General features: G+C 30.4%; 1 protein-coding gene across 1 annotated transcript; it reads left to right on the top strand.

Moving 5' to 3' along the window:
* The first annotated feature begins 8,610 nt into the window (after positions 1-8,610).
* On the top strand, positions 8,611-16,824 carry LOC143202055 (cytochrome P450 4d2). Its single transcript, XM_076413327.1, has 9 exons — positions 8,611-9,008; positions 11,017-11,217; positions 11,270-11,455; positions 13,030-13,196; positions 13,249-13,455; positions 13,512-13,580; positions 14,700-14,874; positions 14,954-15,127; positions 16,569-16,824. Exons 1-9 carry the CDS (start codon positions 8,852-8,854, stop codon positions 16,727-16,729), a joined length of 1,497 nt encoding a protein of 498 aa, XP_076269442.1. The 5' UTR covers positions 8,611-8,851; the 3' UTR covers positions 16,730-16,824.
* Positions 16,825-17,042: the final 218 nt, after the last annotated feature.

Genomic DNA, 17,042 nt, shown 5'->3' with positions numbered 1-17,042 from the left:
TAATAAATACTTGTAGGAAATATAGGACACAGTGTTGTAACAGTAATTTACTAAATCAATATTAATTGATCAATTTATTATAATTAAGGTTCCAGCTGAAACTAGTGCAAGAGTGTTATTTTAAAAGCGTTAAATTAAAAAATCATTAGCAAGTGTTATTAGGAATTACTAAATGTATCCTTGTTTAAGATTTTGTTAACAATTATTATTATTTTTAACCGACTTCAAAAAAGGAGGAGGTTCCATGTTTCTCTATTTTTTATGCCTGTATTTTTTATGTATGTTGGCCGATTTCCCCGTCAACTGTGGACCGACTTTCAAATTTATATCTTTATTAGAAGGAGTGCACTTCCGAGATGGTCACATTGGAACCAAGTCAGAATTTGATGGTGGAATCTATTGCTGAGCTGATATTATGGAAGTCACAACCTCTCAACTGTTAGGATTTAGATGATATTTCTTTAAATATAATGGGGACGTACAGACAAATAATTTTATACTTTGAAGTTATTTAGGTGAGCTGATAATTAAAGCAGCGACCGGATCGCCATACCCTTCAGGGGCCTTTGAGGAGTTTTTCGTAAGAGTTTGCTTAGCAAATAGTACAAGAGTACATATCTAAAACTATAAAGAGAAAAATAAAATATATTTAAATAAATTGATCCAAATTCAAAAAATAAATAAGGAACTCGCTAAAAATGTACATATTTTATTTTAAAACCTTTTATTTAGTGTTAAAAATCTAAGTTTGATAATTTTTTTACTTTTTAGTGAGTTCCTTATTTACTTTTTGAAGCCCGATATTATTTAAAAAATATCTTATCCATATCCCGCTGGTCATCGGTCAGGTTATCATAGGTAACTCGTCGCACATTTGATTGGCTTCAATAACCAAAGTCAGGTCGTCTCCTCTGTGTTAAAAATAAAATTGAAGAAATTTCTCAGATAGTAAATTTGTGACTAAATAATAATAAATGTGAAATATATTCACAAAGTATATTTACCACAAACATTCACTACATAGCTCAACTCTATTCTTGATAACCGTTAACATATTATTACTATTCACTTGATTTTCAAAAAAAAAAACTATTTTTAAATATAAATCGTGTTAAAGTATTAAAGGTCAATGCCCAGACATTATTTTTAATGTTTAATCGCTGTTTGATAATAGTGGCCGATAGTTTAAATCATATTCAACATTTTTAGGAACAATGATGTATAAAGTTCTAACCAAGTTTTGTTCTTCTGAGCTACAAGGGGGTGCACAAAGCGGGTTTATTTACTACAGGGGGAATTTTAAAAATATTATTTATATTACAGGGTAGAATTAAAATACAAAATTTTAATTAAACACATTTCCAGGATACATAAAGAAACAATAACTGATTTAACAACTAATTTTCTAATTGCCTTAAAATAAAATGTAAATTTACAGAATTTAGTATATAAATATAAAATGTTACAGTTTTGATTATGAAACCTCCTTTTCCTCCATATATATATATATATATATATATATATATATATATATATATATATATATATATATATATATATATATATATATATATATATATATATATATGGGTTTATCTGGATTGGGCCGGACGTGGGCTCCGAACCACTGTTCTCAGCATTAAGCCTACCGACTGGCGAGTGATCAACTTTAGAAATCATCCCAGAATATATCCGGTCTTATAAAGCCTGGTTAGTGGCGTGACTGGAATCATTTTTCTTGTCGGATTTTACACTCTTGCCTAGAATATTTACAAATTTTAAACAATCACAAACATAAATTTACGACCATGGCCCAGCAGGTTTCGAACCCGCGGCTATCGCAACAGTAGGAGGACCGTCCCATCGCCTTTACCACTGCGCCACCAAGCCGGCATTCTTATTAATTCTTGTTTCAAATATTACCTATATATGCTGTGGTACTTTTTGGTGTTATACTGCATAGTTCTTATCAGCATAAAGTTGAAGGCGCATACTCGCCTGCTTCAAAAGCACCTGCGGAGAAATATGTGTTTTTAGTTTGAAAACGTCTCAATTTACGCCCTTTGTAAATAATATGATATTTGTACTTACTTCTAATTCTATTCTAAGATTCTTGCTGATTCCAATATTTACTGGTAGCCATATGTAAAGATACACATGCATAATATGGTTATTTAATTATATTCCACATTTGATTCCATAATCGTGCAGTAGGTTTGAAGTGCAAATAATAAAACTTACTGTTCGAAAACTTCATGTAGGAGGATTATAAGAGGTTCACTGAAGCTTATAATTAATTTTATTTGAACCTTCACATCTTGGAAAATAACACTTATATTAGGATTTTACATTTATTTACAATTTATTATATTTACAAATATTTATGTTAAATACTACACAAATCATTCTATAATAATAAATTTCCTTACAATTATACGCACAAATTGAAAAAAAAACAATTATAACCTGTCACGAAGATGTCACAAAATTTTAAAACGAAAGAAAAAAAACAAATCTATAATCTTTCTACCTCTGACCCTCTAGTAATTTTGATGCTGAAAAGATCTCTACGGGTGTGCCCATTTAAGTTCCCATTCTATGTTTCTATGTTTTGTGACCAACAAAATGTCAATCTTTTGTGAGAGTGAAATTGTTGATGACAGTTACAGAGACACTTTGAGAGAACAACATTATTATTTCTACCATTGTCCTTGAATTTGTTCCGACTCTTTTGGAACGAATATATATTGAAAACTAAACGCAATAAAGCAGTGAAGGTGCATTTATTGTGTTTACCGAGTCGTTACGCCCTTAAATATTAGGATTTTCTAAGTGAATTTAAATTAACTATCTTCGAGTTTTACCCAAGTTACAACTGACATTATTCGACTATAGATTTATTTACGGACAAATGTGTTCACTATATTACGATCAATGGCGCTCTATTTATCAAGGAGCGAAAATAATCGACCAGCAGCATGCTATGCTAGGGGATGATTTGAAGAACGCGATGCCATCATTTGGTATTCTGAATGAAATTAAATATCTGGAGATTGTTATTACAGTAACGTTACGTCTGTATACGTCAGTTCCTAACAATGCTTGAAATCTAACTACAATTTTAGGATTCAGAAATTTTTATTAGTTAATATGTTATATTGTTAATATTGTTTGGATTTTTTATATTATTAGTATACTTTGTTATCATTAAATTATATCAAAGATACATTTATAACAAATCACTGGCAGGATGCCTGGGCAAGATTAACGGTAATGTAGCAAAATTCCAGAAAAAATTATATAAGCTTCTAAAGGTAGCAGTTCAAGTAATTTGGAGCTTCTATAAGAATTTTACAGCAGTATAACGCTTTCAGGTTGCTACAATTTTAATTTATTGAAATGATCGAAGTACCGCTACGATCCATAAGCAATCACCACTACTGTGGACTATCTGTCTTAACATCGAAATTAATAAGTACTAAAATTAACCAGTTTTTTCTATCTCCCAGTAATTTTCAAGATTAATGAATACTGAAAAATCAATAGTGGCATAAATAAGTAAATAATAAAAGGTCAATTGAAAAAATAGGCCTCAGTTCATATGTTCAATATCTCCTATTCATTCGACGAAAATTTCCTCCCAGCGAGCATTCTTTTGAGATCTGAGAACAGGAAATAGTCATGGGGGGCCAGATCTGGAGAAAACAGTGGATGAATGGATTTTTGCAATCGTTTTCACTGACTTATGACACTGCATTGTCTTGCTGAAGTAGCACTTTCTTTTTCTTCAAATGCGGCCGTTTTTTTGGCGATTTCGTTATTCAAACGGTCCAATAACGCTATGTGGTAGTCGCTGTTGACGGTCCTTCCTTTTCCAAGGTAGTCAATGAAAATTATTCCATGCGCATCCCAAAATACAGACGACATAATCTTGCCAGCTGACTGTCGCGTTTTCCCACGCTTTGGAGCGGGTTCATCGTATGCAGTCCACTCGGATAACTGTCGATTAGACTTCGGAGTGAACTGATGGAGCCATATTTCATCCATTGTCATATATCGACGTAAAAACTCGGGTTTATTACGCTTGATCATATTCAAACACTGCTTCGAATCATCAATTCGTCGTTGATTTTGGTCAAAATTGAGTTCGCGCGGCACCCACTTTACACAGAGCTTTCTCATAACCAAATATTCGTGAGTTATATAATGTACACGTTCAGTTGATATCTTTGGTGTGGCTGCTATTTTATTCAGTTTCAATTTACGGTCATTCAAAATCATTTTGTGGATTTTTTTAATGTTTCTGTCGGTAACAACCTCTTTTGGGCGTTAACTGCGTTCATCCTCTTCGGTGCTCATATCACCACGTGTAAACTTAGCATACCAATCCTCGATAGATGATTTTCCTGGGTTAGTGTCCGGAAACTCGGCATCAATCCAAGTGTTTGCTCAACTGTATTTTTTCCCTTCAAAAAGCAATATTTTATCAACACGCGAAATTCCTTTTTATCCATTTTTTTCACAATAACAAAAGTTGCTTCACTCCAAAATGTTATAATTCACAAAATGATGATCCGAATTTAACAAAAAAAAAACATGTGGATTTAATTCTAGTAACGCCATCTATGTGTCAGGCCGGGGACATTTCAATTGACCTATTAAATATACGGAATAATTCGATTTTGTTCAACGATATTAGTTAGTCAATATATGAAACAGAAATCTAAATTACGGTTAAAACCTAACCTAACTATACATTTGAAGGTTTTGACTTTTCTCTACATAAAAAAATAGTTTTCCATTCGGTGTTAATTATTCAGTTAATCAATGTATAAAGAAACTAGTCATGAAATGCAGTTAAAATAACATATATTTTTAAAATTATTAATATAATTCGTTGCCGATTAACTTACAATTTGTCTTACAAAGAAAAGGTAGGTAAGTTTGGTTTTCATAAACAGTTTATTTGGTCTTTAAATTTTCTTCATTATGATTGAAAAATTATATCGGCTAAATGGTGACCGCAATGGGCTATGCAACTTTCGCCTCCGTTTAAGGCACTATTCATAACATACACATAACATCTGAGACTGAATTTGTTCAATTTTGTGATGAATACAGTCTTTAAGATGTTACATCGTTTTGAGCTTATTTACATAAACTTTTTATTTTAGTAATGTCCATAAGATATAGTCTAGTGCTATTAAATCCGGAGATCTGGCTGACCATGCTAAATCGCCACTTGGCGAAATTAGTCTTCGTAAAAAACCTCATTCAATAATTAAATTATTGAATGAGCCATGTGTGCTGTGGCCCCATCTTCCTGAAACCACATATCTTCTAGTCCTTGCTCTTCCATTTCAGGCACAAGAAAATGTCGAATCATGTCTTGGTACAGTTCAGCAGTAACTACAACACCTTGGTAATTTTCAAAAAAATAGAGACCAATTGTTTTTCCAACAGGAAGACTTACGCCATACGGTTGTTTTTAATGGATGAAATGATGTTTCATGAATTAATTGTGGATTCTGTGTTCCCCAAAATCAACTGTTATGTTTATTGACGTGGCTAGTAAGAAGAATACGGGCTTCATCGCTCATTATCAATTTAGACGAAAAATCTTCCAATTCACCAAACAGCGTTAGGACTGCATTATTGTACTGATTCAAGGGGTCTCTCGGTAGCCATTCTTTGGACTAATTGAATTTTGTACGGGTACATTTTCGAAACAGTTTTCAAAATGTACTTTAAAGTGCGTGCAGAAATGTGTAACTATGAACCACGTTTCCGAATTGATGTTTCTGGAGACTCTGAAACACTATCGCTCACCAGAGCCATTTTCACCGTTACGAGACGTCCATTGTCTTCCAGAACGAGGCCTCTCTGCTGTCGTACCGTACTGTCGAAAATTCGCATGTAAACGATAAATTGTGGTTTAGTGAGGCACTGGACGATTAGGATATTGTTGACGCAATTTTCGCTGAGTGGCAATAATGAAACGATTATTTTTAATAAATGTTGTCACTAGTTCTGCTTGTTCTTATGACGTTTATTTATCCATAATATAATATGGACGTTTACACACACAAATGGTTAAAGCGAAACTGTCACATAACCAAGATGGCGCGCATTTAATATAGTAGCGGTCTTTTGCTACACTTGTTACTTGTGTTATTATTACTAATATTTTGAACAATTTTACAGATATTTGACAATTAGGCAAATTTTATATTTGGTTGCATGTTCGGGCATATCAGACAGCATCGTATCTCCTTTTAACTAGAACAAAATGTAAAGAAAAAATACCTATTTTAAAATGAACCTATAAATTGGCATAGGAAATGCACTCGACGTCGCGATGACGTTACTTCACTGTTATTTTGGATGGACTGTAGATTGATCACTCAAAAGTAAGTAGGCTGAACGCTGTTGATATTTGAGAATCCATGGTAAGGAATAGGTCCAGCCCAGACAACGGTTAGTTGGCAAGAAGTATATTCTTAATAAAATTCTTCAAAACTGCAATTAAAAACGAATATAACGGCGTATACTATTTTATAGGAGAATTAATTCCAATTATATTATACCTAAATCAATAAAATATTATTGCTAACATAAATAATGTTATACTTTACAAAGGAAATAATTAGGTCTGATGTTATTATATCTAGCCTGACTTGAGTGATTAAAAAACATTAAATTTTAACTCCACACTGAAGGGCTTCCTTTACTAGTTTATTTGTTTGAAGGAATGCCATGAAACCACGGATATTTAATTATCCTACACACGAATGTTATAAAATCGCGATTTTGCACGATAGAGCTACTGCTAAAAATTTTAATATCAATATTCGTTTTATTAATATAAATACATATATCAAATATAGCCCAATTATAATACGGTTTCCCTTATAATTAAGCCTTATCACGGAAACCGTTTCACGACCTTGAATAATACGAGAAAAATAGACGTAAATGAATGCGTCTCTATAAATTATTTCAATCAAAATAATACGCCTTGAATAATTCATTATAAGAAAATAAATGTTAAAAAAAACTCTCACTTAAAGGAAGCTCTGTCAACTTAGCAGACTATATTATTTATGTTTATTATTACTTAAATTATTAGTATGTCTTTATTGTGATTAAAAATTGATACTGAACGGCTAACTCTTCTACTTTTACTGAGTTAAACAAGTTTTAATGGCTGTTAGGTAAATGTTTCTTACCGGATGATAATCATATTTATAAACATTCAGAAACATAAATTATATTCATATACCCCATACCCTATTGGTATTTGAACTCGCAGTTACCGCAGAAGTGCGATTATTCAAGTGCGGTATTTTCTCGATCGAATAAAGAAAAATTTGTTTAGTTCAATATTTTTTTAAAAAATTTCTTACGTCAAATTTGTCATACTCATTTTATATTTCTAGTGGTCTAGCAATACAAAAACAAAAAATGAAACTTTGTTTCACATGTTCCTATTTAAGACATTCTTTTTATATTTCATATATTCTATGTTATGGTGCTGTTTTATTTATTACCAATTAATTAATGCTTTCCTTATTGCATTTTAATATTTTAACAACGTTAATATCTCTACTCTTTTACATACTTTTATATTTCTATTTTCATAACTATAGGGTCAGCATCGAATCAGACCCCATTTAATGTCTTTTAAATGAGGTTTCTCTATATCCCGACCTATATAGCCCATCTTCAGCAACATTTAAGAACGAAATTGTTTATCATGGTTAAAGGGAAGGGCAATTCTAGTAGAGGAATTGATAATTGGATATATAAAGTATGAATCTTTGCATATTGCATATTGTAGTGGAGGTAGCGGATAGTGCTAACTATTATGTGGAAATATTGCATACCTTTAATATTGCTTATTGTGTAATTTAAACCCACCATATCTACGTAATGGACTGGACTTCAGGTGAAAACTCTGTGAATAAATATAATTGAAGCACTTTCACAATATAGTATCAGATGAAACGTGTATTTCTTCCAAGAATTTGTTTTTTATCATCACTATCGCTCTTCAGTATTTTTGCCACATTTCACTACACAACTACACTAGATCACAGGGATTGGTTGTTTCGAGTCTGCGTCATAGTTTAGTGTTGTTCAAAGGTATATTAATATTAATATGGAAATATAAGTCTGTCTTAACGTCTTAATTTTCTTTATAGAAACAATTTTTTTACAAATTTACAAGTGGATAAGGACGGTCTCGGTAATTGTAGTAATAATTGTAGTAATTGTAATGTAAATGTAATGTATTACGTATATATAATTTGTATTTCAAATGACCTACGAGAGAAAATGCCCCAGAAACAAGAAGAATATATATTTGTTATCATTTATATTTTAAATAGTTGTTGTTATACCCTCATATAGGCATAAAGAAAAATTAAATACTGGTTATCAAATATAACTATTAAAATATTACTTTACGGAAAAATATCTTCGCCACGACAGTGACATTGATTCTGAATTAAATAATAATATACAGATACACGTGTTTATATATATATGACATGAATAAACATAGTAGAAAAATTATGTTCCGACCTTTAAAATATTGTTTTTATCTCCATACATGGATTGTCGTAACCATAGTAAACAACATATATTTAACGTCACTAATTGTTATTTAATTAAAGAATTATTAGTAAGAATTAATCATTATAGCGTTATCATTCTTAGTAGTAGGACAAGTTGTATAAAACCAATACTATCTATATAGATAGTAGTATACATAATCATAGATATTTAAAACTCAAATTAAACATCGAGAACAACATTACAGTAATATTGGAATTTGTGCAGACATACCATGATTGTCATTATTTTAGTGTTAAGTGTTATTGTGCTTATATTGTGGAGTATTTGGAGTAAACATCATATTAGGAAAAAATATTTTCAAAATGTTCCCGGTCCTAAGCCTGTACCGATTTTCGGGAATACTTTGGATCTTATAGCAGGACCTAAAGGTAATATAATACAATGTTAATTTTACTCTACTATAGTTTTTTATTTATTATTTTTAATATATTTTGTGCGGATCATTCGTATTGCTTTGCATAAGTTTGTAAATTTTGATTATGATATATTTAAATTATTCTATCTATTTTTTAATACTGTACTTTTCTTCAATATAAACCCTCTCCATTCGCTCATTATTATACATGTTCTCGGGATTTATTCCTCTTTACTGAAATCATTTTTGGAATATAACGGAAACTTCGTGTTTTCTAATTAATACTATAATATCTGCTTAGACTATTGGGTTTTCTGGGTATCTATTGCTGTTCCCGGTACAACTCCATAGCTGTAAACATTTCATTATAATTGTTTTAGGTTTAATGTAAAACGAAGTCTTATTCTATGATTAATATATTTATACTTTTGTTCCAAACTATATCGAACGTATTGATTAAACTTTTAAGTAAGTCTGGCGATGATGTCTGATAAACTGTGAACCTGGTCGACTGACAGTCAAGGATTTTTGTCTGAATCGAAACTGATATTTCAACATTGGCTAGTTTGTCAAGTAATATTTTCTCAAACACTATCGAGAGAATGTTAGTAGAGTAACCATTGCTTAGTATTTGACATCATTATTTGTTATCAGGGTTTGGTTCATGATTTCAGTTTGAATATTAAGGGTAATGTTAAGTTGTTAAATAGGTTGGTATTTCTATGGGTGGTATAAATTTAAATCCAGTCGTATAGACTCAGATTATCCAAAATCATCAAATGTCATTTAAAACTTAAAAAAAATTCACCATACCATTATGGAATATAGCAAAATATAGCCGACGGCTGAAATATATATAAGAAGAGAGCAATTGAGTAGACCGTAAAGAGCGACCAAAAACACAAAAGTGGACTGCCAAGGTTATGATATCTGTATTTTGAAATTGTCGTTAAAAAAGACAAAACTGTTCTAAACTAATCTAAACAAATGATAACCAGAGAGTGTCAATGCCTGATGGATGGGATGAATAGAAAAGATTGTTCTTTGAGCTGCAAAAGTGCATCCCAAACATTTTTTTCAAAACCTTAGATTCTGTTACTCGCAATTACTACTATTTTGTAACAACAGGTCATTACATTTTTTTAATTGACCTAGGTATACATCTGCAGCAACAGTTTTATCGGGTTTTAGCAGCTTATAATAAGCTATACCGTAGTGATTCCACTATATTCAGAAGCCGACTTTATGGCCATGAATATACCGCTGCGGTATTGATGAGATCAATTTTTAATATTCATTCACAAAGTACCACCCAAAATTATTTTTTCCCTGGGAAGTAATGAAATCCCGATTTTGCAATGGTTGTAAACTTCATTTTCAGTCAATTTGTATGATAACCATTTTATTTTCATTTTCATCTTTCTAATCGTATATAAAGCTTTGAAGATATCGACCAATAAATTTAGCCATTCAACGTCTTCAATCTTTTTTAATTCTTCAAGTACCAGTTAAAAGGTGTCAACCATTAAATTTAACAATTAGATATATGGTAGTTTTTTCAACAATAGATATCTTTGATCAAAATACATTCAAGTGCCTAATATAAATAGAGCTACTACTTGGAATTTTTGAATATACTGATAGTGGAATAAAACCCGGACAAAAATGGGAATGCTATTTATATTTTAGATGTACTTATTCTAGCCTAACTTTTAATGCTATTTTATTTTAGAAGTTTAAGCGAAAATATATTCAATGTTAAATCAAAACTAGTTTAATTGCTAATTCATAATAAATTAATTAATTCTGCTTATGCATTTTGTTATTTATATGTCTACTGTGTAATTAAAAACTCATTTCATAGAATTATAATGAGGCTTTCGTCAAATTTATTATGTACAATTATATAATATATGCGAAAGTACAATAACCATTAACCATTGGTTCTGTATAGGTCAAATTATAGCCTCGGTATTTTAAACGTTGTTAATTTTAATTAATTGTTAATTTTTCTTTTCCAGTATTTCTAAAAACTATATCTGGTTGGATGGACATATTTGGTGAAACAATATTAGTACATGACGGGCCTTTAAGTGTTCTACTTATGACTATGGATTATGATCTTACTCAATTTATATACAACTCTTCTGATCACATAGATAAGGGATACCAATACACCTATCTTCATGGTTGGTTAGGCAATGGTCTTCTTACATCGACTGGTGACTAAAATTATATCATCACAAGAATCACGTGCAATTCATTTTTTTTCAGGACTTCATTGGAAACTGCATCGAAAAGCGATAACACCATCTTTTCATTTCTCAATATTAAAATCTTTTGTACCAATATTCGAGAGAATTTCCGACAAATTTATAGACAAATTGAATGCAGAAGTTGATAAGGATAGTGTGGAGATCTCGAAGCTAGTTTCCGTATATACACTAAATGTGATTTGTGGTAATAACACAGTATTATACTCTATACAGCGTCTCTGATTTATTATTCAATAAGGTCATAGATTGAAAATTTAAAAAAAAACAATTTATATTTTTGAGTTTTCACTTAACTCTGTAAAATGTCCTTGTATGACAGCGGTTGAAGTATGACAAAGAGACTGTATGCTTAATACGATTATTGTAGACTTTGTATAACAGGTTAGAATGAAACCTACAACCTTTGTATGAAAGTTGTATAAAAGAAGTAACTTTTTTAAGGGGGGAAATAGGTGTAGGACAGTGTATTTCGCATAATATTTATGATTTTTTAGTCAATTAAGAATATATTTATTTTATTCATATTTTAACAAAACATTATACATGTATCTAAGAGTTTGTAAACACATTTTCAAAAGTGCTTTTAATCACACAATCAAGATATAGGCTGTTGAGCGCGTTGTGAGCCTTCATCTGTTAATTTGTGTATATTCTGGGGGTCTGGTATTTTTTTAAATTATGAAGTTTTTAAAGTATCTCCTCTATGTCAGCTAACATTAAAAAAATATTTTTTGGTGTTTCTTTACATTTACATGCAAGAAAAAAGCTGTAAAAATTACTGTAAAAATTAAATTTTTTCATAGTTCCTAGCTTATAGAGAAACTAAATATATATTAAGAAGATATGTGTAAAAATTTATATCGATTGGTAAAAATTCTAAGAACTAGAATGTACGCAAAATTCGAAAAAACATTTTTCAAAGAAAACGAGTTTGAAAGTTTGAGTGGCAGTAGGGGTAAGTACACGACAGTAATTAATTAATTTAAATAACTTGCTATAAATCAGCTACCCCAGAATAACATTGCAGTCCCTCGTCAGTTTCATATGTGTAATTTTCGGCTTGCTGCTGTGCTTTTCGGGCAACTTTACTGTCCCGAGAGGACTCTTGTCCAGAACATCCTTGGAAAAGTCCTTGGGCCTAATTGACGCTTTTACTAAAAACGGTAATATTACGCTCCTTCAGAATTTTTAAAATACTGAAAGTTTCTTCATTAAATAAGCACGCAGCCAAATATTCTGATACCTCAACGAGTTTTTAACTTGAATGCAAATATTTTGGAGCCAATCGCCAAACTGTTGAAGCTTTTTGCAACAAATTGAAGCCTTTATTTTCATTTTGAGTGTGACTGCCAATCCGAAACATCTATCCAGTAAATCATCACTCGATAAACCTTCATTTTTGCTTTTTTCTACTTTTTCTTTTCCTTTTTTCTTTCTCTTCTTCTATCACTTTTTCTTCTTGTTCTTTTTCACGACAGTTGTTTCGCTGCCAATTTCTATGAACTTATCTTTTACGAGGACTAATACTACGTCTTGAACCACCATGCTCGTTTTTCGGATGCAAATAACTTTTTTGTATAGATGAAACATACGCTATGAGAGTAAAGTTAGAATTGATTTTAAAATGTAAATATCCTTGCTGGGTCACTAATACTGTCGATTTATGAAACAAAAAAAATTTTTTGAAAATACGAATTTGATAATATTTATTATTAATTGATATTAATATAGATATATAATATGTCATATTATTTATAGAGGCAGCTATGGGATTACAAATCACAGATAAAGACGAAACCCATCTAAGATACATTAATTCTATTCGAAATATTTCTAACATTATTAGCTGTCGATTTGTTTCGCCTCTACACCCTGAACTATATCCTTTTACTTGGAACTATTTCAAAGAAATTAGATTATTAAAGGTAATATATTATCTAGTTTCAATATTTTTTAGTATCTTAATATTTATTTTAGTTTATCCATAACTTCATTGACAATTATATAGGTAAAAAGAAGGAAAAATTGAAGACATATATTAATAACGAACCAGAAGTCAAAGAAACTCTCACAGAATCTAAAGAAAAACTCGTTTTTCTTGATCACTTAATAAAAACCACAATTAATGGAAGACCCTTAAGTGACATAGAGCTTAGAGATGAGGTTAATACATTTATGTTTGAGGTAAACTAATTTTAATTCATAGCTATAAAAAAAATTAGTTGCCAGTTAATTTTTAGGGGCATGATACAACATCTTCAGCAATCTCTTTCTGTTTATATAATTTATCGCTTCATTCTAGTGTACAGGTAAGGAAATAAATATTTAATTTATATAAAAACATCATTGGAAGAATTATATAAATTTACCATATAATTTACACCTGTACCAAGGCGATTTAATTACTTCGTATATTTTAATATATCAGAAAACAAAGACATTTTTTACGATGGTAAACTACTGAAATAGTTTCAATAGAAATAGAAATAACAATGGGATTTCCAATCAAAAAGTAGGACATTTGGCCGAGCATAGTTGTTAGTGTAGCTGAAGCTGTAGATTTGGGGGCTAAATAACTCTCAAATTAAACATGCAAGAGAATTGTTATGTAGAGCAATGTCCAATAAATGCTTGGTTCCATGTGACCTGAAATTAAAGATGCACAATATCGTACTACTATATTCGGTTTAATTTTACGCCTTTGTGCTTCAAGTTGTACAATACTAACTATTCAGGATCTTAAATAATTTCTAATACTGCTGCAAATTCAGCTAATGATTGATACGAATTAATAAGGCCTAAAGTTCTTCAGTTACATTTTTTAAGTGAAATAGTATGGCAATATCTTTCTCTGGTTATTTTTGACATATAAATGGAAATATTTTACACTATATAAAACGTAGCATGATGACTACATGGCGGTTTGAACCTGTCAGTCAACTAAGAATATTAAAGGTTTCTTGACGTGGCTAATTGAACTTAGAAGAAGCTTTAGAAGAATAAGAAGTAAGAATAAAAATTATTAAATTGATTTAAAGATTTAGTTTTAGCTAAAACCTTTTAAGAAATGCCAAACCTCACTAGTACTTAACAGTATATTAAATTACTTGTAAATTCAGACATATAAATTTAAACAAATTTTTAGTAGAGTTCTATAATGATATCAACATAATGAGTAACTCCATAAAAGGCATAGATCAATATCATAGAAATGAAAATATAAGCTAATAGTATTTGGAGTTCATAGTATAAGTATATTAATTATAAATCAGCACCAAGAGCAGTGTATTGATTGAGAAGTAGCCTCACTCTATAAGTCCCAGCTATAGATTTATGAAGATTAGAGAAAAGAAGATATTTATGAAATAAATTAACTTGAATATATTTTATGTTTTCTCGTCGATATATATTTACGAAGTCATTTTTAGGAGAAAGTTTTGCAGGAGCAAAAGTCCCTTTTCGGTGCAGACCTTAAAAAGGCTACACCAACGTATAACCAATTAAACGAAATGAAATATTTGGAAATGGTAATTAAAGAAAGCTTACGATTGTTTCCATCTGTTCCATTAGTAGCACGACGATTGTCTTCGGATCTTAATTACAGTAAGACAACTTTTCTATTATAGTATACTTTAGTATTTTATTTAGCTCTCATGGTCACTTGCTATACTTTTAATTTCAGATGGAACAGTATATCCCAAAGGATTAAACGTCCTTCTTTATACGTATGGTATACACAGAAATCCAAAATATTACACTGATCCAGATCGATTTATTCCAGAACGTTTTGAAAGCAATAATGGAAGGTTGCCATTTTCCTATCTTCCTTTTAGTGCGGGACTTAGAAATTGTATAGGTCTGTGATATGGTTTTCTTTAAATATTATGTTATGCATTATTATTAAATGATATTTTTTCGATAAGGAATGTTGAATGATAAAATACCAGTATTAACGACATTTTTTAACATCGATCAATTGTTAATGTTGAGGATATTAGTCGATTGTGACTTATTGGCGTAGATCTGTGACTTCAGAAAAACATTAATTGCTAACCAAATATTCATTCTCCTTTACGAGAAATTACGTAAACTAATCATTTATTTAAAATATCCATTGATGCATATGTTGTGTGGCACATAACACTGTCCTGTTGGAATAACATGTCATCTACATCCGTATTATTCAATTCAGATCAAAAATAAATCAGTTGCCGCACACAATACACCGTTGTGTAGCGCATATCATTGTAGTGTTGAATTCATGTGTTTCATTAAAATGTTAAATTTAACAAGGAATAATTAATAATTCGTTAAATAACTACTTAATAACCTACTTTAAATATCTAGAGATATTATATTTGCCAAAGGGGTAAATCAATTTCAAAATATCAGGGTTATTTTTCAAGTAGGATTGAATTGCGATTACATTATTTGTTGATGTTAATGTTGGTAAGTTAATGTGGTTTCAGACAGAAAGGTTTTCAAACTAAAATACTCAGATATGCTCAATATTAATAGGAATACAATCTATTTTTCAAAGGAGTTTTGTCCCCTCAACCTTCGTGTAGATCCACTGTTGCCGATTTCGTAGTATTTAGTTTTATTAGTCATTTCCCTGTGCACTCGACAGCTCTATGTAATCTGTTAAAGTTGTCTGAATATGGTTGCTCTAAAAACAACTTGGCCAATTTTTAGATAATATTTTAGATTTTATTTTATTTGTCATTTAATTATTGAAGTTTTTCTTAATTTCGTTGATTCTTTTTTGAGTTATGGGGATAAGACATGAATCATATTCCAAATTGTAAGATTGAAGATTTTAAAAGGTTAAGCTCTTGTAATTAGCGAAGTATTAACTATCCCAAATGCTCCTGTACATTTTTATGGACATCAAAGCTATTCTGATATCGGTATTATATAATATTTACCTAACAATTTACAAAAAATAGTTAAAAATGTATTACATATATAATTTATATATGATGATTAGTATCATTCATCCATTTATCATCCATATGTATCATCCTATTCACCGGATTTAACATGATTACTAAAACCGATTATCAGATTAACACCAATTTGAAGACGGTTTTGAAGATCATTTCAGGATCTGAATTTAAAGATATATCTTTAAGGCTATAAAAATTTGAATAATGCATTAAATTAACCTTAAATGATCACTGTAATACTTTTACACGTACTTCAGTTTTATAGATCTATCAGAGCTGTAATATTTACATGAATTAATAATTAAATTTAATTGGGTTATATAAAATTAAAGTTATATTTCATTTCAGGGCAAAGATTTGCCATGTTGGAACTTCTCTCGGTCATATCAAAAGTGATACGCAATTTTGAATTGAAACCAGCCAATCCATTCCATGAAGTTGAGCTTTCGGCCGAACTAGTCCTGATATCTGTAAATGGTATAAAAATATCTCTTTCTCGGAGAAAATAAACACTTAATAGCTGTACATTTGTTAGTTATGTATGTTGATTTAAGTGACTAAATGTTATTAATTAAAATTGATAAAATAAATGATGTTCTTATCACTTTGTTTTAACCTTTCGTATTAGATGTGCTGTTTAATTAACTCTGGTGAACACGCTGAGTACTTATGTTAAGTCCAATAATAAAAATGAATAATACGTAACCTGAGTATATTGTTTTCCGTATTTCGAGGTAAACTTGAAACAAAATTACGGATTCACATCACTCCTTAGACTTCGTGTCGATTCATATCTGAGTTGTAAAAATAAAGTACAAAACT

This window comes from Rhynchophorus ferrugineus, unplaced genomic scaffold (genome assembly GCF_030347505.1).
Source record: "Rhynchophorus ferrugineus isolate W39M unplaced genomic scaffold, kcgeb_rfMv2 rfM9, whole genome shotgun sequence".
NCBI classification, from domain to species: Eukaryota; Metazoa; Arthropoda; class Insecta; order Coleoptera; family Curculionidae; genus Rhynchophorus; species Rhynchophorus ferrugineus.
The sequence above is the reverse complement of the archived record's forward strand: the minus strand, read 5'-3'. Positions and strand labels throughout refer to the sequence as shown.